Consider the following 26,142-nt stretch of genomic DNA (forward strand, 5'->3'; position numbering starts at 1 on the left):
TAACATTGCTAAATTATTATTAACCTTAATGCCGGTTCTATTTTCAAAAACGCCTTCCGTATGCCAACAGAGGTAGCGCCAAGCGGAAAAAGTTTTTTAAAAATCACAGCGCTTAGTTTTCAAGATTAAGAAATTATTTTTATTCTTTTTTTTTCTCATTGCCTGAAGTTTAGTATGCAATCATCAGAAATGAAAAAATATCATTATCATATATAAATATTGGAATACTGTATATGATAGAGAAAAAAAATATATATAATTGTATACAACATAGTTTTTGTAAGGAAAATGGTTAAAGCTAATGAGCACTTAGTTGTATTGTACACTAAATTGCGATGATTTTGGTATATAAATAGATTGTAAAATGATTAAAGCTAATATAAAAATATTATCACAAATGATGCATGAATTCATAACGTCGCTGGACGAAAAATGTTTTTTTAAAATTCAACAAAATCAAAATATTGTGTTAGAGACTTTTCCAATTGTGCTAGAATGAAGAAATTGATTGAATATTACTAGACTGTAAGGGTTTTAGCTTACAATTGCATTTTTGAACCATTTCGATCGAGTTAAAGTTGACCAAAGGTTGATTTTTTCTATTTATCGTTATTTCGATGTAAATATTTAAAAACTGTGAAGAGCTAAAGGAATTATTTATTTTTGTTGTATTCTTAAATTGTGCACATTTTGATGTATAACACTTTATGTAACGAATAATATGAATGGGCAAAAATTACAGGCAAACTGACGCAAGAAAATGACACGATTTTAGCGGAGTCTGCGCTGCTGAGTGGAGGTGAAATTACTTTTTCAAAAATTCACCAAAAATCTAAATAAAGCAGAGACTCTTCCGCTTGTTGCAAAATGAAGGTAAGTGATTGATTGTTACCTCAATGTAATAATTATGGCTTACGAACGTGTTTTTCGATCATTTAGGCTCTGAATGTTGACCATCGTTAAAATTTTGTCAGTCATCGTGGATTTCATAAAAATATTAAAAACTGTGAAGAGCTAAAGGAATGATATATTTTGTTGTATTCTACATGAAATTGCGCACATTTTGATGTATAACACTTTATGTAACGAATAATATGAAACAGCTAAAAATTACGTAAGCAGACGCAAGAAATGCCAGGATTTTCAGCTGATTCCATTTCACATGGAGCTAAGGAAAAATTTTTTTAAAATTCACCAAAATCTAAATATTGTGCTAGACTCTTCCGCTTGTTGCAGAATGAAGGTAAATGATTGTTACTTCACTGTAATAATTATGGCTTACGGATGCTTGATCATTTCCGTTGAGTCAAAGTTGACCAAGGTTGATTTTTTCATTTAACGCTATTTCATGTAAATATTTAAAAACTGAAAAGCTAAAGGAATGATATATTTATTGTAGCTCATGAAATTCGTGCACATTTTGATGTATAACACTTTATGTAATCTAATAATATGAAAGGGCTAGTGGCGGCAAGCTGACGCAAGAAATGACAGGATTTTTCAGCTGATTCGCGGCGGATGGAGGAAATTAATTTTTTCAAAAATTCACCAAAAATCTAAATATTGTGCTAGAGACTTTCCGCTTGTTGCAAAATGAAGGTAAATGATTGATTGTTACCTCTAATGTTATAATTATATTACGCATCACGTTGATCATTTCAACGTAGTCAAAAGTTGACCGAACGTTAAAATTTTGTCAGTTATCGTTATTTCGCTAAAATATTGTTATGTGAAGAGCTAAAGGAATTATTTATTTTTTGTTGTATTCTACATGAAATTGGCGCATTTTTATAACACTTTTATGTAAATTCTAATAATATGAAACAGCTAAAAATTACGGCAAGCAGACGCAAGAAATGCTAGGATTTTCTACGATTCCAGCCGCCATGTGGAGCCGGCTGGAAAATTTTTTTTCAAAAATTCATCAAAAACTAAATATTGTTAAAGTGGACCTTTTCAGATTATATGTTCTACTGTGTGTTGTCTATGGTGTTCTTGGGTAGGCCCATATGAGTAACTTTTTGATAAATATTTTAAGTGTGTAAATATTCTCATTTTATTCATTGCCCAAGGAGGAGGCAATTTTAATATTAAAGGTATTTGTATATTTATATTTAGTGACTCAAACAATCTTCTAGCTCTAATTGAGAAAGGAGGTGGATGATTGTTTATAAACACATCTCTTAATCTAAATAATTCTTTGGTTGGAGAATCATTTGTGTGAATTCTCAGAGCACTCTTCATTGTTACTAACACTCTATGGAGAGAGAGAGAGGTAGTGCACCACATTCAACTTGTAAAGATGATGTTGGTGATGATCAAAAAGTTCTTGAACATATTCTAAGGCCTTCATTGTGAACTGAGTCTGGAAACAGTCTTGTGTCTGATGCCGAGCCATATATTTCGCTTCCATAATCAATGATGTACAGCACTGTTTCTTTATACAGTACAGTAAGGGTATGTCTATCGGCTCCACAAGTAGTGTTCAATAGTTTTTATAATTAGGTTTAATGTTCTTTTACATTTTGATTCCATATATATGTTATATTGGCTTTCCAGTTCAAGTGAGTATCAGATACTAATCCCAAAAATTTTGCTATTTGCCCAATTGGTATGGAATGATTTCTGATTTTTAAATCTATTTCTTCACCTTTTTTCCACTTATTTTTATAAAACATTAATGCTTGAGTCTTTTGTATAGAAAATTTGAAGCCTACAGATGAGACCCATTCATCTATTTTTATAGTTTTATTAATGATTCGCTCTGCATGTTTTACATGAGATGCTGAATAATATATTGCAAAATCATCCATATACAATTTACTTTTTATTCCGATAGGTAGATTATTACTGATATTTATTGCAGAAGTAAACAGTGTGCCACTAAGAACGCTTCCTTGTGGAACACCATTTTCAAGTGGGAATGTACTTGACAATACATCATCAATTCTCTTTTGAAAAGTGCGATTTTTCAGAAAGTTTTTGATAAACCTAGGTAAATGTCCATGGATGCTGTTTGTACGTAACATTTTTAAAATTGCATATCTCCACGTAGTATCATATGCCTTTTCAATGTCAAAAAAAGATGGCTATAGTAATTTGTTCTCGTTCAAATCCTCTTCGTGTATGGTCTTCCAAGTTAGATAGAGAATCCAGTGTAGATCTGTGGCATTGCCACCCAAATTGAGTGGGAGTCAAAATTTTATTTTCTCGAATGTGCCACGTTGGTCAAAAACTTACCATTTTTTCCAGTAATTTGTGTAAACAGCTTGTTAAAGAAATTTGTCTGTAATTGTTTACATTACTGGGATCTTTTCCAGGTTTTGGGATAGAAATAATTATAGCTTTACGCCATTCGTCAGGAAATAAATTTCGAAGTCATAAGTGGTTATAAAACTTAATAAGTATGCCTTTGCCAAAGGTGCTAAATGGCAGATCATTTCAAAACAAATATTGTCACCTCCAGGGGGCAGAATTCTTGCTGTTCAACAGAGCAGATTCCAACTCTTCCATATTAAATTTTCTATTATACATATCTTCTTTTGTTTCAAAATTTATTATTAATTCTATCTATGAAATACTTATCTAAATACTTTTTCTTTTGCAGAAATAATCATCTAAATTCTTTTCCCATTGTTTTAACACATTTACTTACATATTTTTGCTGATAAATTTTCTCCTATTACATTACAGATATTTTGTTATGTAAGAGGTTTTTTTTTAGGATCAGTTTTTGTAAATTTTCTTCTAATCTCGGTAAAGTTTTATTAATTTACTGAACTTTCTATTCAGGTTATCTAATCATCTTCCAATTTGGTGATTTATTTTTTGTTCCCATGTTTTTATTATGGCATTGCTTGTCAGCATTTGTAATGAAATCAACAAGAAATTTTAATTATGGTCTTTTAAATGGTGGGATATTCCTAGTGTGGAATTCATATTGCTCCCAGTCCTTTATAAATGTTATAATGAGGGACATTTAGTGGGAGTATTTTGTAATAATGAAAGTAATATTAGGAAATGATTATCAAGTCGTAAAGTTTTATTAATTTTTACTGTTTGTTTTGTTGTATAGAGATAAGTTGATTGAGAAAAGGTTCCATGTGTTTTTTCAAAAATTGCTGATTTCGTTATCATTTATACTAATCAACATGTCTTATGAATCAATGAATTCTTCTATTTAACATCCTTCTATTTGAGTCTGTAAAATTATAGTACCACATCTGAAAAGTTTTGCATTATTTTTATTATTAATCTGTTTAGGCAGACCACTGAGCTGACTGTCAGCTCTCATAGGGTTGGCCCAAAGGATTTGGATGAAATGATAGGTCTTGGCTTAGAAGCCTGGCACTGGGACCAAATAGGTCATTTGGTATAGTGATGAATGAATGAGAATGAAATTAAACATGGCACAGAGACACACGCTCTTATACTGGAACACACTTACAATAAATACATACATACTCAAGCTTTCCATACAGTTGACCCTCGTTAATACGGGCTAATAGGGGGCGTAGGGTGTCCGTCTTAGCCGATAATCCAGTTTAACCGGTGATATCTAATATATATATATATATACCTATAAATATGCTGTATTTCATTATTTTTATAGAGAATGGATAATAAACCAATTTAGGAACGCTTGAATTAAAGCTTATGGTAAAAGATGAAAAATGAATAAAACATGATAAAAATGGTAGAATTCAGCCGCATATGTAGATGCCTAGGCCGAGACATAAACACATAATTGTTAAGTAAAATGAAGTGTAGTCTCCAAAATGAAGAGTAATGTTTTTTTTTTATTTTAGTTATTTAGTTATCATGGTTTATTATCTATATTAATATACTGTTAAATAAATGTGAGATGATTAAGATCATCAGTTATAAAATAGTGGGACAAAGTTCACCAACACATTTTGTTTTCAACAAAAACATTTTTAAAACACAAAAACATACATGATCAAAGTAACTAATTCAGTTAAATTTAACAATAAGACCATAAAATACATTTCTTCATATCGATCTTGAAGAGGGTTGTTTTTTATTGTTACTGACGTCGTCATCAGTTTGCAGTTGTACATCTGGGAAGGTCCAGGAATAGGATTCGCAAGTGATGACGCATCACCACAACAGACTGTTGTGGGATTTTTCATATCACTATATTATTAAAGTTGAAATTATTGTTGAATTCATGTTTCATGAAGAAATAATTTTATAAAGCAAATTATTGAGTAATTTTTGCCATCAGCAGTCAAATAATCACGATCATAGGAACGTTCAAACTTAGTGCCATCACGACGTATGTCTATAAATAGAACAGAAGTAGAGGGCTGTCATTGGGTAGCAGAACTCCATGGCAACCAGCCAACCAATCAGGTTTTAGTTTTATTCTGTCTGAGAAAGAACATTTGCTCAGAGAAGCTGCTGATGATATAAGTGCATATGTTTTGAATACAAAACGTAGTTTTTAATAGTGTATGTATTTTACTAGGTACACTTGGCAAGGAAAGTGAGGATACAGTTTTTTAAATCTTCGGACATATATTGCTCAATAATGCGACATCTGGCAACTTTAGAATGGGGAGGAAAATCTTATTGTGTTTTGTTTTTGCTTGACTTCCTATAACTTTCAATCATAACGGTTCTGAAATCATTGATACTTAAAATGAACTCTACAGTAATAATCTTTACAGTATTCGTTCAAGTTGTAATTTGAACAGTTCTGAGCAAAATAAAAAATTTTGATTTTAGATATAACCTTACACAAAATGACCTTTGGGCCAGGTGTACTCCACTTTTTAATTGTTATGATTTTGGAACTAATGAAAAAGTTAAAAAGCATAATGAAACATCACTGGGAACAAGCAAAAACAATGTTTTTTTCCCCTTTTTATGTTTTTTTATTTTATTATTTATTTATTCATTATAGTTTATTATTTATATTAAAAATATGTTTCAGATAAATGTGAGATAAGATCATCATTAATAAAATAGTTGACAGTTATGACCTTAAGTTCACTAACACACTTGTTTTCAACAAAACATTCTGTAAATTGCAAAAATATACTTGATCAAAATAATTGCAGTTCAAGTGTGTTTTAGCAATTGTGAATTTTAACGATAAGTAAGACTATAAAATACATTTCGTCTTATTGATCTTGAAGGTGGTTGTTTTTATTGTTACAAAAAATGTCAATCAGTTTTGTCGTAAATCTGAGGACAATCCGGGAATAGGATTCGCAAGTTATGACGCATTACAACAGACTGTTGTTGGATTTTTCATACCACTATAGTAAAGTTAAAATTATTGTTGATTCTTATCTTGAAGAAATAATTATATAAAGCAAATTATTGAATAATTTTTGCCATCAGCAGTCAAATAATCATGATCACGGCAATGTTTACACTTAGAATGCCGTCATGACATATGTCTATAAAGAACAGAATTATAGGGCTGTGTCATTGGGTAGCAGGTTTCCATGGCAGCCACCCAGCCTATCAGATTTTAGCTGTATTCTGTCTGAGAAAGAACGTTTTGCTCAGAGAAGCTGATGATGACATAAGTGATGTGTTTTGAATACAAAACAGTTTTTATAGTGTATGTATTTTACTGGGTACATGAAGAATTGAATGAATTCTTCTTATTACTTTGAGATGAATTCCTTCTTATTACTTTGAGTTCAAAATTGTTGGTTCAGAGATTCTTCAGCAAGAAAATATACATATATATATATAATATATATATATTTTTTTTTTTTGCTTCAGGAGATATTTATTAAAGCTGTGTTGACATACCTTTAAAACAAAATTCTTCTCTTTAATCTCTCGAGGATAGAAATACGCTGCATAGAGGGAGCTGGCATTCTCTCTCTCTCTCTCTCTCTCTCTCTCTCTCTCTCTCTCTCTCTCTCTCTCTCTCTCTCTCTCTCTCTCTCTCTCTCTTATTTCTCAAGTATTGTTCAGTAACTCAGCTTTTGTCTTCGTAAAGTTTACTTTTGTCATGTCTTTTCTTTCCTAAGAAACATACAAAGCATCGTACTAATAGCTACCAGTCAGGAAGTAGATAGGTAAAACTGTTAATGCAGTGATTGGCTACGATACTTCCTACCATTCCAGACAATAGCGTTTCTTAATGATGGGATGTACCATGCGCAAGTTAAATTGGTTACAAGTTAGAAGCATTATAGTTCAGTACAGTATAAATACAGAACAGTATATATAAAATAAAAATATGAATGAACGGTAAGCGACGAGCGGAGGAAGAGTAACTATCTGAAATCATGGTCGAACTTTACGTATTTTAAATTGTCTGACCTTCTTTGGTGTCCGTCATATCTGATATCCAGATTAATGAGGTCTGGCTTAATGAGGGTCGACTGTATACACTCACTAAAAAGGTTTATGAAAATTTAAAATTTTTTAAAATTTTCATATTTAGTTGTTTTAAAATTCACTAGACCCCTAAGGGTTTTCATATTTCTATTATTTACTTTTTATATCATCAATTAATTCACAGCTCCTCATGAACATTAAGATTGGTATTACTGAAAATGTATTAGATTGACAAAATTTCCTTCATTGGCAGCAGATAGGTAAAACTGTTAATGCTCAGTGATTGGCTACGGTACTTCCTACCCTTCCAGAAAATGGTTTTTCTTAACCCCCAGAAGATGCGGGAAATTTGAAAGTCGGGTGGTATGTACATAGCTAAAATTGATTATCTGATCCTCACGAGTTACATACAATTAATTATTTGTAGTTTATTGTTATCTCCATTATTATGGACTATTTTCACTTCAAATAAATTTCAAGTTCAAGGCAGAACCTTTCTATATGAAATGGACACCCTTTAGGTTGTATTGTTGCCTTCTCTATATTTTTTCTAGATTTTCCTTTATTATCCGAAGTTTGGTCTATTTTCTTAGCGTTAGTGAAGCCACTTTTTGTATCCTAATTTTATAAATTATTGCTTGATCAGTTTACATAAAATCAATGCTAACTTATTCCCAATTTACTTGACATTCAGGGGGAAGCAAAAGCTGATAGATCTACAACATTTTCAGAGTATAATTCATAATTATTCAACACACTGGCGCTCGGCTCAAAACACTGAACGTATGTGAAATATGCCTTGTTCATTTTATATACATATATATACATATATATATATATATATATATATATATATATATATATATATATATATATATATATATATATATATATATATATATATATATATATATATATATATATATATATATATATATATATATATATATATATTATATATATTATATAATGTTAATATATAACATATAATTATATATATGTATATATATGTGTGTGTGTGTATATATATATATATATATACACATCTGATAGAGTATACTAAACAAAAGACAGGAAAAATACTGTATATTTACATCTGCAAGTGTAAAGCAGAGGTTGGTACTCACTCTTAATTCGTCTTATGATAAGAAGCAAAGCATGCAGCACAAAGCCCAACATCACATTTTTGGCATTCCCAATTAGAGCGTACTCTGCGTTCATGCTCAGCGACACACATTCTCAGCTTACCTTTGGGCAATTTATGCAACTCATGAACATCTTCAGGAACTGCAGTCTCATGTGAAGGCGGCTCAATTCGAGCTTCCCTGCTTGCAGCAATCTCTGCATTGCTGCTCCTTTTGTGTGATGGCCTTTGAGGTCTATAGTCCTCAACCAGAGCCTCAATTATGGAAAGTTCTGGGAGCTTGTATGCTTTATATATATACAGTATATAACTGTTTAGAACAGCAGTCCCAAAAAGAGCAAAGGCCACCTTTGTTGTCCATTTGACTGTACACCTCTCAGCCAAATACTTGTACAGTTTCAAGCTTTTGAGATCGAGGTCCCCATACAATTATGATCAGTGGCATCATTGGGTTTGTAACCACCTTCCCCCTGCTATTTGTGTAGTCAGAATAACCTCCCTTTGTTTTCGTTGAAAGAAAAATTGGTTGGTTTTTACCATCCTCAAACGCAACACACAATAGAGGTCCCTTTCTCCTTTCACACACTCTGGTTTTGTGGTGGGATTTCACAACCACACACTCACACTAACAAAAAAACAGCACATACACTCACCTCGTACTAGGCTAGGCCTACGAATTCCGGATGGGAAGTTTTGCCAAAGCAGAAGGAGGTCATGGAGTCACCACAACCGCCGATAATGCCAACGCTCACCACACAACAACAGTCCACAACCAAGAAAACAACAAACCAACCAGTACACAAACACGACCCAAAACAAGACTCAAAAAGACTCAACCACAAAGACTCAAACTCAACTCACTCGGAACACAGCAGAAAAAAAAACAACCAGGCTATCACACGACACCGATCACGCAACCAACACAGCACAAAACCCAAAACACGCCCAAGTACAAACACTCCAACCACAAAGCCTCCAAATACCAAATCACACAAACTGAAAAAAAAAACGCAACCAAAACTCCGATCAACTACTGGAAAAACCGTCCTTTCAGCACAATATCTCTTTCAAGACTCCCGCTATCCGGTCACGATCATCCGAAAAAAAAAACACAGTTCCGCGCACTCCCAAAACAAAACGAAACACGAAACCTCACGGACAATCAAAACGTAAACAAAGAAAACCACACTCTCTAACGACGACATCGACATCATTCAACAATTACGTACGCCGTTGTTCGTTGTCTCTCTCTCTCTCTCTCTCTCTCTCTCTCTCTCTCTCTCTCTCTCTCTTCTCTCACAAGACGTCGTCAAATGTAATAACCTCATTCCTCCATATTACACCCCCACTACATTTGACGACGTCTTCTCACACACACACTACCCAGATTTTAAATAGCCTTAGGCAGGACCCACGGATGCTCCAGAACAGGCCCCTGGATCTTGTTTGAGGGGCCTCATGCATTCTCTCTGTCTCAACTCCCTTCTCAGCACCATTTTCACTCAACCCCTCCAGTCCACCCCATTCCAGACGCACACTACCCTCCTCATCACTATCCTGACCTATCTCACCCACCACTTCATTTACACCTCCAATTCTGCCCCAAATATCTCTCCAAATTCTGCCACAAACCCATTCAACTCATTCATAGTTCTGTCCAGCTCTGCAAAGACTCATCCATACTACCAATCACCTGCCTACTAGATGGTTCCTTTCCCACCGAAATTTCACTCACCCCAGTCAACTCAAACCCACACACACTGTATGTATCATTCATGCTATCCTCAGTATTGCATGCCCTATCAATCATTCTCATCCCAGCAAGCACACCCTTATCACACAACTTACGCTTCTTCCGTTCACTTACTTCCTCCAACTTCCTCCGCTTTCCATACTCAACCAACACCAACTGGCGGTCCTCCAGACCCATTTGTTCACCGAAACTCGGCTTGCATTTATTCGTCCTCAACCAATCACTCATTGCATTCTCCTGAACATATTGCGGCACTCTCTCCATCTACGCAACTGGCTATGATGTGCCCTAATCTCATTCACACTTCCATCCAATTGTAGTTTTCCTAAAACGTAACTCAATCCACTTGGCTCCACCTCCAAAATCTTATATGGCCCATCAGATTTCTCTCTCATCTTACTTACATTCATTCTCCCTCTCTCAATCACCTCTCTCAATACTCTATCTCCAACCCCAAAACTTTCAAATCTTTCACTCGCCCTCTTCCACAACCCACGGTCATCCTCCGTTAACCCCAACCTTGGTCTAACCATCCTCTCAAAATTTAACACATATTTCGACGGAGACATACCCAAGCTCTTATGCAACGTGGAGTTATACACCCACACTGCACGTCCAACATGTACATCCCAATTGTCATCACATTTACTCATCATTCACAAAATCTCTGTCATCGTTCCCACAGTTCTCTCAGCCAAACCATTCGCACTCGGCATATACGGAGTGGCATACACATGCACAATACCCCACTGCCTCAACATTTCCTCAAACTGCCACCCCACAAACTCAGGCCCATTGTCACTCAACATTCTCACAGGCCTACATACACACATCGGCAATATTGAATTTGCCCTACCATTCACGCAACAGTTTCACTCCTTTTATCCTTGATGGGGACCGATATGCAAACTTACTCATGTGATCCACCATCACAATCATTCCCACATGCCCTCTTGCAGTCCGTGGTAATGACACGCAATCAATCACAACCATCTCAAACAATTCTTTCATCTGCAGTCTTAAGACTGGCGGATTTGCTTGCACACACTGATATTTCCCTCTCTGACAATCTTCACACGTGACAGCTACATCCACACAAATCTTGCTCAACCCAGGCACATACAATCTCTCTCTCATACACCCCACAACTTATTCTTTCCTAAATGCCCAAAACGATCATGTACCAACAGACACATACTCACGGCTGCATCGAAGGAAAACACCGGTATATACACCCCTTCATTAAACAAACCCTCCTGATGCAAAAAGTACACCACATTCCTACACACCACAAACCGTCCAGCAACCCTCCTGTATGCATCCAACTCAGGGGGCCAATCCTCCACTCTCACCCCCCACAATACACACTGCCGTAACATACTGACCCCCACACTCTGATCCTGCATTTGCTCAACCTCTTCCTCACTCAACAAATCCAAACCCCCACGTACACCTCCCTTCATATGCAACTCTATAACACTCTCACTCGGACGGACCACCATCCCACACCCCTTCAAAAATCTATATCCTAACAAATATATCGTATTTATCATTAGCCCCTCAATCACACAAAAATCACTCTCGTCCATCACTACCCCACCAATTTCTATCTTTTCACACATCATCCCTACTATAGGTACCCCTAAATTTCCTATCCCACGGACCTCACCCCTTACAATTCCTTATCTCACACTCATCCCGTAACTTATCATACCCATTTTTAAACAACACCCAGTACCTTACACTCAGAGCAATCAATCAGAGCAATCAAATCACTTGCACGCTCATACACTCGTGCGTTTTACCCCCAAACCCTTTCTCATGCATCAACCCTTCACGCACATGCAGTACCCTCACTGTCTGCATTCTGGAGGATCCACCCAACTGAACCCCTCACTAATTAGTTTCCCGAGCTGGTACTCTGCCCCACTCTCATTCGCCTACACACACTCGCCACATGACCTTCCACCCCACATTCGGTACACTTTGCTCTCACTTCTTACACATCCTGGCATAATGCCCATTTTGCCCACAGTTACCACAAATTATGCCCCCATGGGTACCCTGACAGCCACTAGCTATATGTCCTATCTGCCCACACCTATAACACTTGATACCCCTAACCTTCTTACATTCACTCACCAAATGCCCTGTTTCTCCACACCCAAAACAAGCTCCCAATGCCCACCGACATTCATTTTTCTTATGCCCCACTTTCCCACACCTATAACATTTCTGCCCTAGATCATAACTAACAAACCCTACCCTTCCAATACTGCTACTTCTATCTCTCTGTGGCCCCTTGATATTTGCATTATTTACGTTTACACTTCTATCAACTACTTGCTCTGCCATCCACCTCGGTCCTGCCAAAACTGCTTCCCTATAGCTTCTAAATTCTGGTACCTCTGCCCTAACGCTAACACTCCTACTCTCTTTCGCACATCTGTCAACCTCATGGTCTTCAACCAGATCCAAAATTTCATTCCACCTCAACCTTTCATTCGTCCACTTCATCTTTTCCTTGCGCTTCCTATTTATGAACTCATACACAACCTCGGGTACCATCGCCAACAACTTTCGTACTAACTCTTTGCACTCATTTATTCCCTCATCACCAAATTTCTTCTGGCTAATGTTTCCAACCGACAGACGTACGTATCCAAAGATTCACCATCATTCATTCTTGCCTCATCAAAATCATGTTTCCTCTTATACTTAACACTTTTTTTGTCCTTCTTGCCTGTTCTATAATCCTACTTTTAATACTTTTATAGGACACATGACCTACACTCATTACCACCCCATACATACTCAGCAAAAACCCTGTTAAGAAACCCCTAACTCTCGTGCCCATGCCCTCTTATTCTCTCCATATTTAGCCATGCAATAACCTTCATACTCCCTGAAAAAATCCCTTATATCCCTACGTCCATACTCTTCATACTTCTCACACCGTGGCACTTCTCTCACATACATAGCCTTCCGTACTTCTTTCTCGCTCTCACTGTCGCTGCCGCTAGTTTCACTCTGACCTTTCTTACACTCTTCCAAATACAGTGAATCCACTTCCACACTAACATCCATCCTCCCAACTGCGCTTTTCTTACCCTTCTTCTTAACTACCCTTATCCAATCTTCACTATCCAACTCACTTTCATCTTGTTCCTTACTCTTTTCCAATTTCCCAATATCAACTTTCTTCTCATCCTTCCTAAACCCCTTTCCTTTTTTTTTTTCCTCACCCCCTTTCTTAACCTTGTCCTCCCGTTTACCTTTAGCCAGCATCTCTCCCTTCTTTTCCTTCTTTACTGCACCTAAATCACTTCCATCACTCTCATCTCCACTCTTCTCTACCTTCTGCAACCCTTCTGGCCCATCCCAAGACCCAGGGGAACCTCCTCCTACAGCTCCTTCTCCAAAGAACTCCTTAAGCATTCCCTTCATCATTTCCTGCATCCTGCTTACTGCAGACTCTAACTTCTTATCCATTCTTTCTTCAGACTCTTTCACCCCCTCTTTCATCTCCTCTTTCATTTCTTCTTTTGCACTCCTTAGCATTCCCCCCATCTCCTCCAACTGACTCCTCAACTCCTCATTCTCACTCCTCAGCCTCCCATTCTCCTCCTCCAGCCTACCCTGGAGTTCCCTAGCCACCCGGAGTTCCTCTCTCAGTTCCTCTATCTCACTCATCCTGACCTCTTACTCTCACTCTACCCACCACAAAACAATTCTAACAGTAAATAAACAACAGCCCCATGTTGGGCGCCAAATAACGTGGCGGGATTTCACAACCACACACTCACACTAACAAAAAAACAGCACATACACTCACCTCGTACTAGGCTAGGCCTACGAATTCCGGACGGGAAGTTTTGCCAAAGCAGAAGGAGGTCACGGAGTAACCACAACCGCCGATAATGCCAACGCTCACACACACAACAACAGTCCACAACCAAAAAAAACAACAAACCAACAGTACACAAACACGACCCAAAACAAGACTCAAAAAGACTCAACCACGAAGACTCAAACTCAACTCACCGGAACACAGCAGAAAAAAAAACAACCAGGCTATACAGGACTGGGAATGAGCGACATTTGGCCAACTGGTTTACAGCACTGAGAAAACCCAGAATCTTGAAGATGTTAAGTAGAAACACTCGTCAACCACAAAGCCTCCAAATACCAAATCACACAAACTGAACAAAAAAAACGATATCAAAACAAAACTCGGTGATCAACTACATCAGTGGAAAACCGTCCTTTCAGCACAATATGAGATTCAAGACAGATTATGGGTCACAATCAATAGCATAATAAAAAACAGTTCCGCCGCGTCTTCACAAAAAAACAAAACAGTTTGAAACACGAAACCTCACGGACAATCAAACATAATGCAAAATTGTACAACAAAACAACAACTCCCTAACGACATTCATTCAAAAGATTAAATGCCGTTTTTCCTTCTCTCTCTCCGATGATGCTGAACAACTATTCACTGTTTGGAAGAGACAGCGTTCTCTCACAAGTCTCTCCACAAACGCAAATGTAACCTCATTCCTCCATAGTTTGTCAAGGAGGCATTTACACAATTCTTGGGAAGTCCCCTTCCTACTTCCTTTGAAAAGGTCCTGGAATAGCTGGGAGAGGTAAAATAATTATCAGCAGGAGCTCATGGTGACCCTGATATAATGAGGTCAGCCTGCTTCATCAAATGCATCACTGAAATTGTAAGTGAAACCCTCACCACTTTTATCTTCCTGCCTGACCTGACCCAGGTTTCTTATACACCTCGGTGGTATGAGTCATCTAGCTGGACTAATTTGAGAACATCGGAAACAAAGGTTTTAACAATAGCTTGGGTTTCATCTTGGTCCAAACCTTGCACCCGGGGGTCACCCTTTTTTTGCAGCATGGGAACTGTCATAAGATGAGTTTGGTTTATTGGTTGACCTCTCTCTGAGATAAACTTTCAGAATCTGAAGATGTTAATGTTTTATATAGGGATGAAAATGTCTTTTGAACACATGTAAAAAATAGTTAATATCTGGTTTGATCTTATAAACAGTATCATAATCTGGAGAGTCTTGGGCAGACATTCCATCATTGGTCACTAAATTCTAATATGGCAAAAATTTCAAGAGAAGATTAATGGAACAATGCAATCATAATAAATGAAATGGAAAACAAAAGTTTAAAGATTGTTTTTATGGAAGAAGTTGTCCCAGTAGTCATGCATTATTTCTGGCAATCTTACAATTGCCCATATTGACAACAAGCTTAGGAGAAACATTTGAAAAAGCTCTCATTTCTCTGATTTTGTTTTGTCCTGTCGACCCATCTGTAATCGACGAAGTTATGAAACAGCTGATTGTGGACAGCTCTGCAAAGGCTACACCTCTTAGAGGCCAAAGCACAAAGCCCAAAACACTTTATTACAAACACTCCAACCACAGTCCAAATACCAAATGAAACTGAATCAGTCCCAAAATTGATTGAAATTTCAGCACAATATCCATTTGGGGGTCACGATCATCATGGAGAATGAGTCACAGGTCTTGGCACTCCCAAAACAAATGGCGAAACTGGAAAGTCAGGACAGCATCATTACCAGTGAAACAACCCACAAACCACCTGTCAGAATAACCTCCCTTTCATTAATTTCAAATTTGAAGGTTGATCTCTCATCCTCATCTCTCAATCACTGTCCCTTTCTCTCTCTCTCACACTTTTTAGTTTGTCAAGGAGGCATTTACACAATTCTTTGGAAGCCTTATCACTTCCTTTGTAAAGGTCCTGGAATAGCTGGGGAGAGGTAAAATAATTATGAAGGCCTACATGGTGACCCTGATATAAAAGGTCAGCCTGCTTCATCAAACGCATCACTAAATTGTAAGTGAAACCCTCACCACTCCTATCTTCCTGCCTGACCTGACCCCCTTATACACCTCAAAGGTATGAGTATAGCTGGTTTTGGTATCACAAAGGCACCATAGCTTGACGCCAAACCTTGCATACCCTTTTTGCAGCATGTACTGTCGAAGATGAGTTGTGCGACCTCTAAAACCTGCCATACTTTCATCTGTCGCAATGTTTTGCGAGGGATGAAAATGTCTTTTGAACACATGTACAAAATGATTAATAACTGGTTTGATCTTATAAAGTGGATCATAATCTGGAGAGTCTTGGGCAGGCATTCCATCATTGTTCGCAAAATGCAAAAATTTCAAGAGAAGATTGAACCTGTCTCGGGCAAAATGCTCCCAAAACCAAGTTTAAGAGATTGGTTTATGGCAAGTGTCCCAGTAGTCATTTATCTCTGGCAATCTTACAATGCCCATATTGAGAGCTATACCAATAAAAGCTCTCATTTCTCTGATTTTAGTGTCCCCATCTGTAATCCAGTTATGAACAGCTGATTGTGGATGGCACTGCAAATACACCCTCTTAGATACAAATGTATCACTGTACCTATTTATTTCAGTTACTACAGTCTGCATGAAAGAATCAGGAAAAAATTAATTGAAATAAGCAGTTGGGGGGGCGTTGGCATGTGGAGAATGCATAGGTCCTGGGGTGGCACTAAATGGCACTGGAATAGGGCCAGCATCATCACCAGTGAGGCACACCCACACACCACCTGATGCACATGCATTAATTTCACTTTCTGAAGATGATCCGTCATCCTCATCACTGTCGCTCTCCTTATCACTAGTAGTATCATCAGAATCCAAACTTTCCTATCACTTGTTTCATAAAATGAAATGTCAGTAATTTAGTGTGAAACTGTAGGGGACGCCATAACTTTCAATCTGAAATAAATAAGGTAACAACATTTTGCAACTAATTCACCGATATGCGATGCATTTACACAACTTACAGCTCGTATTATCTCCATTTTCTCTATACAGTAATACCCCAAACTTACACGAGGTAGGTTCCGGAGCCCCTCATGCAAGGTGAAAAAATAAGTTTGGCATGGTCTTTAAAAATGCTAATAAATGTTTATTTCAGAGTTTAAATACTAAATATGACCCTAATCATGCTCCCAAAGTATTAAGCTAACTTTTAAATGAACTAAAGTTAGTGTAATTTTATTTAAAATTTAGCTTATTACCCTTACAAAAGAGAGAAATGGTTGACATAAAAATTGAGTACTGCACTGTTTCATAATAGCGCATTTACAGTAGGTGTGTACGTATACTAATGTTACCCCTAATTCATGGGATGCCATTTTCTTTTTCACTTAGAGTAAAAGCCGTTTTCTTTGCGTCACTAAGTAAACTTTATGCGTCACAGTCATAACAAAGGTACAGTTCAATAAAATAACGAAAATGTACATAATGTTCGCAGAAGGTAGTACAGTACATGTAAAATTCAATAAATTTAAAATTATATACTGTACAGGTAATGACGCACAGAGAAAAAACAAGTTGTAAAAATATGTTTGAACACTAACTATGAATGAGAGAGAGATACATATACTGTAATACAGTAATTGTACTTTTGTATCGTTTTTATGCGCAAATATATAAATACAGATTTTCCATTCTGATTTTATACCTAAAAACAGAAAAACTTATAAAATAGTACTTAAAAATTAAACACACTTTCTGCAGGGGTATCATCTTTGAAAAGTGCAGTAACTTTGCGAATGGGTATCACATCTTGTAAAAGTACACCAACTGAACGTGCTGTAATTACATGCACATACAGATTGCACCAGCACTTTTCTCAGAGGTTGACAAAGTAATTTTCAAAGAATGACACTTATACAACTCTTAGTTACATCTCTGATATTACATTAACGAATTCATTTTATCAAACGAGTGCGACTGAACAACCTCATCTCAAGGTCATATAAAGTCCTAGTGACAAAGACTTGCAGGGAATGAATGGACATAATACTTGTATGATATTTATGTACAAAAATATAAATATAAATTTCCCATATTGATTTTACAGTTAAAAGTATGAAAACTTATAAATGTACTTCAAACATTAAACAAGCATTTTCTGCAGGGGTATCATTTTTGAAAAATGCAGTAACTTTGCAAATGGGTATCACATCTTGTAAAAGTACACTAACTGAATGTGCTGAAATTACCTTTGCATCATATTTATGCATGTACAAAAATAAAAATAATAAATTTTTCATACAGATTTTACACATAAAAGCATGAAATGCATTTTTCATACAGATTTTACACACAAAAGCATGAAATGCATTTTTCATACAGATTTTACACATAAAAGCATGAAATGCATTTTTCATACAGATCTTACACATAAAAGCATGAAATGCATTTTTCATACAGATTTTACACATAAAAGCATGAAATGCATTTTTCTTACAGATTTTACACATAAAAACATGAAAACTTGTAAATTACTTCAAAAATTAAACATAACCACTTCTGCAGGGTTTCTTGAGAATTTCGTGTGTCTGTGAATTTGTGCGACTTGAATCGTGTAAGATCGAGGTATTACTGTATTACATTTTTATCCAGCATCAGCATGTAATACTGTAATTACAAAAAATAAGAACTGTGATAAAGATTATCTCTCGACACCAAGACGCCAACCATGATATCTCAACTTTCATTCTAAAAAAAATTAGCTTTTGCTACGAATTCACCTAATATGATAAACGTATTCTTCCATTAATGGTAATTCCTATTATCACTTAAAACTTACATCATTCTATCATGTCTTTATCCCATATTAACCTTTAATAATTACAAAAATAATGATAAAGATAATAGTTATCGAGAGCCGGTCACTTAACACTCAAAACCAACGCCGAGACAAATTTTCCAGGGAATTCTTGCTTTTTTCCACGTCAAACTTTTTAACCAATTAAGTAACAGGGTTATGACGATGTTATTGTGATGTAATAACATTTAGCCAATGACACTGAAGTATTGATACGTCATCAGAGAGCAAGGTAGTGGCGTAGGAAACCTGTCTCTGAAAGTATTGGCGTGCAGTTTAAATCGGTCCATTAAAGGTAAGTATTGCACCCAAGTTAAATTGGTTGCAAGTTAAAAGAATTTCAGCTTGGTAGAGTATAAATACAAAACAGTATACGTATATAAAATAAAAATGTAAATGAAGTTTTTTTATTTACCTTTGGTAAATAAAAAGGAAAATGGTATTCAACGAGTGGAAGAACAGTAACTATCTTAAATCGTAGTCGAACATTACGTATCATAAATCTGCTGACCCTCTTCGGTGTCCATCTTATCTGATATCCGGACGAACGGGGACCGGTTAACAAGGGTCGACTGTATTGTAGGGTAGTTGCGTATCATACCATTAATTTGAATGTGTTAAAGCTTACATTGCAGGTTAATTACCAGGTGTTACGAAATTATGAAGTTTTCTGCTATAGCCTATCTCCAAGTACATTATTTTAGGTTTCTATTAAGCTATTTTTCATTTTACATTTCTTGTATTTTCAGACAATACCTGAGATGGATTAACTGAATCCAGGCTATAACCTTCAGAGAGGCCAGGGATGCTGGCACATCATTCATTTTACGTTCCTGGATAGCTAAATACATTAAAAGGGATGAATCCTTTGTTAAAAGAAACTGGAACAAAAATTCATATGACTGTCATCACAAAAAGAGTGAGAACCTTAGGCCAGTCTTTCTCAGGAGTTGACATCATAGCTGAGGCAGTGGGTAGACCAAGAAAGTTTTTGTAAATTGGTACTTGAACTAGAAACAAAAAGGGGTTAATTAGTGCTGTATATAGTGAGTTGAAAAAATCTGGTATCAACCCATTTCATGTTATCAGCAAGCCCAACATCACTCAGCAACAGAGAGAAGACCGTGCATGGTTTTGTGGTTCATTTCTCAAAGATTGGGATGAAGGTGGCCTTCTCCATGTTGCCGCATCAGATGAATTCTTTTTCAGTCAGGAAGCCAAATCATAAAAATGGCACCATTTGGGCTGCAAAGTTGGATGATATCAGCAAACTATCCAAGTTGTGAAACTGAATGTTTGGGAATTTTTCTCTGTTTCACAGCCAAATTTATGTGGATCATCAAAGAAAAAGGACAGTCATGGAATGGCAAATACTTCAGAGAAACTGTGCTTACTGGTGGAGTTTTCCTTTTCAAAGATCCTGAAAATGTGTTATCTGTTGAAGTCACATTTTTGCATGATAAGGCACCATGTTTCAAGGCTCCTCAGACACAGGAAGTGCTTTGAAACAGTGGTATCGATTTCTTTTCGTCAAGTGAATTTCCAGGTAGCTCCCCTGACCTTAATGTGTGTGAAAACATTAGTAGTATCTTGAAGGATCATGTTGAACCATGCACAGTGAACTATGATGGTATACCAAGCCTTGACGACCTGTGAAGAGAGGTGACTGAAGTGCTCAGTATAATGGAGTTTGAGTCTCAGCTTTTTTGCGATTTGCTGAAATCATATCCTTCAAGAATGCAGACTGTGGTACAGGCAGATGGAGGCCACACAAAATATTAAATACACAGAGATAAACTTAAATAAATACCTGTTCTGAATTACCTGTTTGTCCATATCAATAGCTAAATGCATTAAATATGGATGAATACATGTGTTAAAAACATAGGGTTTTATTGGAACATCCATTTATAGGCTAACACAACAAATTCTAAAATGGCCGCCACCATCACCCGGTCTCATCTTTATCGCCAAATATCACAATCCTTAAAATTTCATAAACCCTAACTATACAGATCTCTGCTCTAACAACCAGTCACCGATATCCTGGTCACAGCACCATTTTATTCCGACTTTTTCAGAATAAGTAGAGCATTTCAGATCGTCAGTGTTATCGTATAGTCTAAATGATTCAAAACGTACTGACCTAATCCCTAATCGTAGCCCAAGCGTTATACTACGACACCCAGGTTACTTCATTCTTATGATTGTTTAAATTGTGATTAAATCAATGCATTGCGTTGTGTATATTAACTAAAAAACGATATAAACTTACTGTTGGTGCATTCAGTGTTCCTAGCTTGAAATACAGTAGTTGGGTTGGCTTAAGCACAATCTCTTATTTTGTGACCCTCATCCAAGGCGCACCTCAAGAAATTCTCCTTACATTTAGATATGCATATCTCCTAAAGGAAGTTTTCCCTAAATGTACTTTGAGACGAAAAGAAATACTTAAGTACTTGTAGGCACTGACAACAATGGCTGCATTCTTGAGTCCTTATTAGCTTGAACTGCACTGTATCAAAGCTGTGAAGAGATAAACAACCAATTCCAGTATTTAAGCATTATTACACATATACTTACAATTAAACACATGAAACAGCTAAGACAACGTTTTTCATTACTAAATACAAACATAACGAAACATAGTATTCTTCATTTACATAATACACATTTCCACTTTACATAAATTTAAAGAGAATACATAAAACTATACCACAACTTGCAGAAAAGCTCAATCTCACTTGTCGAAGTTTCGACATATTCCCCTGCAAGAAAACTCATGCCTACATTATTTACAATAGTCCTGTTCTTATCAATGCCTTTCTGGCTTCTGCAGGTATTTGAGCAGTCCTTGTGCTCTGGCGGGTGCTTGACTGAATGTCCTCTGTTGCAGGATTAGTTTCCCTTATCTCCTGCCACAGCTCTAAGGGGTATAACTTAATTACAGGTCTCATAAGCTGGCTATGTGCCGTTCTTAGAGCAGCCACTCTAGGGACCTTGTCTCTCCCTATGTGTAACTCGATCACTTGGCCCAACTTCCACTTGGTCCTTGGCCCCTCATCATGAATGAGGACAACTTCCCCTATCCTGGGCCAAGAGCCATGCACTATTCCTACTCGATGGGTCTCTCTTAACGTTGTCAAATATTCCCTCTCCCATCTCTTCTACAAGTTGTCACACAACTTGGATACGTACAGGAATCTTTTCTCAGTGAACTCTCGTCCATAGGTGGGGTCACCGGAGATCTCTTCCCAATTTACTACTTCTTAGGAGGGACTTTTGGGTCCAAGGATCAAATGGTTAGGGGTTAAAATTTCCAAGCTGATTCAAATCCCACATGTAACTTAATTGGTCTGTCATTGATAATTCCAGCTCCACCAGGACACGGGTCAGTTCCTGAAAACTGAGCAAGGCTTGGCCTACAATCTTTTTAGACATGACTTCAGAAGTCCTATGAGCCTTTCCCATATAGCACCAAACCATGGTGCTCTCGCTGGAATGAACTTCCAGTTACACTTTGTATCTGACAGATATTCCTTTGCCCTGGGATTCTCCGACATGGTCTTAAGGTATATTGATGCTGCTACAAATGTGGTGGTGTTGTCACTCAACAGGAGTGCTGGGAAACCTCTTCAGTTACAGAGTTTTCTAAAACTCATGAGGAACGAGTCACAGGACTGGTTATCAACTAGCTCCACATGTACTGTATGCCTCTGGTTATTGGGCACGTAAATAAGATGATATAAGCCTTCTCGGGGCTTTTTCCTTTTCCCGTAACCCATAATCCGCTGGTGTAGTCCATGCCTGTATTATTAAAGGGTTGCTTACATTGCACCCTGAACTTAGGTAATGGTGGAACTATATTGGGCCTATATGGCCTCCCCTGCATTCTCCTACAAATAACACAGTGGTGTATTATTATACTCTTAGTTGCCTTATCTGTGGGATCCAGAACTCCTGTCTGACACTCGCCACAGTTGCATTTACACCCATACGAGCATTAGCATCATGATGTTCTTTAATAATTACCTGAATAACATAGCAACTCTTCGGCAATAGTATGGGAAACTTAACAGATTCGGGTAACTGTGTGTGTTCAAGTCTACCCATACACTGTACTACCCCGCTGTCCAGGTAAAGATTCAACTGGTGTACGAGAACTAGTTTTAGTTTTTTACCCCCTTCATCAAACTCTTGTATTCTTCTTGGAAACCCCCTTAATGAGAGATTGCCGTGAGGTAGTCACATGGCTCCAGCATGGAATATTCTTTCTCATGCTGTAGATTTGTGACAGGCAAGGGGCTCTCGAATGAGGGGAAATCGTTCCCACTGTTTGACTCTAAATATTTCCTTGTCCTCCTCCTCTTCTACTCCTTTTTTACTTCTTCCTCCAGCTTATTTTTTCATCTCCCTTCCATCTTCCTATCCACTCTCTATGACTACCGCTTCTAGTTTTTTTTTTTTTTTCTCAATTTTTTGGCTTACATAGTTTGGATATTTCCACCTTCATTAAATTTGCTGTCTGTGTGGAAGGAAGGGGCATCATACCTTGGATTGGGGTTCATGTTCGAAGGTAAATGTGGGAACTGTGATTTGGAGTGTCGCCCAACCCGATGATGTTTGGACCTGAAGGGTGTCAATATGATGTCTGAAGTCGAAACTATCCCGGAGATCAGCCTGTGGATTCCAGGGGTGGGACTCCTGGCATATTTTCTGGTATGCCCACCAACATAGTCAGAGTGGGGATGATTGTATTCTAGTAATAGTCTCTGTCCCATCAAGTGGGTTAGGCTTACACTTGTGCCTCTCTGATATGTGGGTGCTATCCCTTTTGGGTAGGGTAAGGGGTGGACATCTGGGAGTCAGTTTCTACTGGTGGTGTTAGCTGAGAATAGGGCCCCATGAAAAGTCAGTGGTGCCTGTTCAGTGTTCACCAGCAGTGTTTTTTTTTTTTTTTTTTTTACTTCAATTTTTTCATGGAGGGTTATGTTGAAATTAGTACCCTGGGCCAAATGACAGTCGGATACGGTTGACAACCCAATGCCAGGCAAGAAGGAATACGGCCAGAATCCCCAACAAAAGCATCTGGTTCCAGTATTGTCACACTGGAACCATTTGCAACAAAGAAAAGCAAGAATATGAAATAGTTCCTGGGTTCTTTGTACCCAATTCATATGAAAAATATCCAAATTTGAAGGTTAATGGTGACAATATTGATATTTTTGAGATAAATGGGGAAATTGTAAAATGCTGTGGCAGACAAACGAAAATATCCCCTCAGAACAGTAATATGCTCCTGGTAGAGATTATCTCCCCAAAGGAAACATGAAGTTGATGTGTGTTTTGCAGCCTGGCATAGATACAAAATAAAGCAGTACATCCTGAGGCCCAGGAGGTGTTTTGCCAACGTTTGGACACCCTGTTGAGTGCACTCCCAACTGTGGAGATGATGAGCATGGTATGTGCACAAAGGAAACCTAAATGTGTTCACTGTGGTGAAGGACATTCATCATCATCTCAACAGTGTGATATATATATTTATTTAAAAAAAATTCAGTCATTAAGAGTGATGGAAAGACAATTTTTAAGGAGGCAAGAGAGAGAGCAAAAGCTAAGATTGTAAGGCCAGGTCTAATTTTTGCCTCAGTAGTAGCAAAACTTAGAAACCAACAGAAAGAGAAATAAACAAACCAAAATAAGAATCACAAAGTTAGAGTCAAAAAAAGAATCGCTGAAAAGACACTTAACAGATTCATCAGAATCTATTGAAGATGGCAAAGCGAAGACAAGGCTCAGTAGAACCAACAAAGAAGACGTGAGCATATAGCTCAGAAAAATTGAAGTGCCAGTTGAGACACACCTTTCACCATCTGCCTCTTTGGAGGAGGGGCCATCGGTTGCTGGTCCGGTGCCAGCTTCTGTTGGTGCCAACTCCTCTTTGGAGGACAAACCAGCAGATGCTGATTCCCCGGTGCCAGTCCTTGCTGGTGCTTCTACCTCTTTAGAGGCAGAGCTGGCTACTGCCAGCAATAGGAAGACAGTTGAGGTGGTCTCTTTAGAGAAAACCTCTGCTCTCTCTGTTTCGATTGAGATGGAGAGAGAAGAAACTGAAAATCCCTTCAGTGTCAAAGACACTGAAGGAAAGGATGTTGGCTCTTTCAAGGTGGTTATTCCCCCCAAGGAGCCAACAAAACTACGCACTAAATTGCCTCCCTCAAGTAGAAAAAAGAACTCTCCCAATCTTGTAAAAAGGAACCATACTGATGGTCCCAGACGGAAATAAATTTACTTTCATAACATCAGGGAAAGCTTTTGGAGCATGTAGGGATGTGTTTCATACCCCTTGTCCTAGGAATATGTTCCCTCAGAACTGAATTTGATTTGGAAGTGGGAAATCACGGTGGATCCCTCATCTACATCCTTCGAGATACTCCACACTACCAAGTAAAACTAAATACTCCATTTCATTCTGTGGCTGTACAGATTAATTTCAGAAGGCAAATATTACGTTCCTTTACATTCCACCCAATAGTAGTATCCTTCAGACTACCAGAGCCATTTCTTCTTCTTGGTGACTTCGACAGCAGACATCCACTTTGGGGAGATGTAACATTAAACCAAACAGGGAATATGATGGCATCTGTTATAGAAGATGAAGATATAGGCCTTCTACTGGAGAACCTACCCATTATCACATTCAGACTGGCAGTGTCTCCTGCATTGACCTTTCAATTAAAGCTCAATTGCAGTGTTGATTTTAATTGGAGAACAAGTGATGACTGGCATACCAGTGACCATTCTCCAATTATAATCTGCACCAATGATGGTCCACCTATCCCAAGATGATGGTGAGGTGCTTGGGAAAAATTCAAATTTGAGTTAGAGTTGGGATGCTAAAAGATTTCCCAAGTGTAGATGATGCCATCGATCTACTCAATGGAACTTTCCATACTGCAGGCTTACATTCAATTCCTCGAACTAAAGGACTTTTCAGGAGATGGCCAGTTCCATTGTGGTCAGAAGAATTAAGGCTGCTACATCAAGCTACAAGGTCATCATTGACCAGGTACCATAGACATAGCACCGTGGTCAGTGTCATCACTTATAAACAGTGTAGGGCACAATTTCGAAAAGCTATGAAAGTGCCAAAAGACAAGCATTGGGCAGGATATGCATCCTCTATTAACAGCAA

At 37.5% G+C, this 26,142-nt stretch overlaps 2 protein-coding genes across 2 annotated transcripts; one reads left to right on the plus strand and one right to left on the minus strand.

Annotated features, from left to right (window-relative positions):
• Window positions 1–13,058: 13,058 nt before the first annotated feature.
• On the minus strand, window positions 13,059–13,721 carry LOC136845677 (high mobility group nucleosome-binding domain-containing protein 5-like). Its single transcript, XM_067115823.1, has one exon. The coding sequence runs from the start codon at window positions 13,719–13,721 to the stop codon at window positions 13,059–13,061; it is 663 nt and encodes a 220-aa protein (XP_066971924.1).
• An 11,556-nt stretch (window positions 13,722–25,277) lies between these two features.
• Window positions 25,278–25,796, plus strand: LOC136845678 (uncharacterized). The gene has a single exon (XM_067115824.1). The coding sequence runs from the start codon at window positions 25,278–25,280 to the stop codon at window positions 25,794–25,796; it is 519 nt and encodes a 172-aa protein (XP_066971925.1).
• Window positions 25,797–26,142: the final 346 nt, after the last annotated feature.

The sequence above is a fragment of the Macrobrachium rosenbergii genome, chromosome 14 (assembly GCF_040412425.1).
Source record: "Macrobrachium rosenbergii isolate ZJJX-2024 chromosome 14, ASM4041242v1, whole genome shotgun sequence".
Classification (NCBI taxonomy): domain Eukaryota; kingdom Metazoa; phylum Arthropoda; class Malacostraca; order Decapoda; family Palaemonidae; genus Macrobrachium; species Macrobrachium rosenbergii.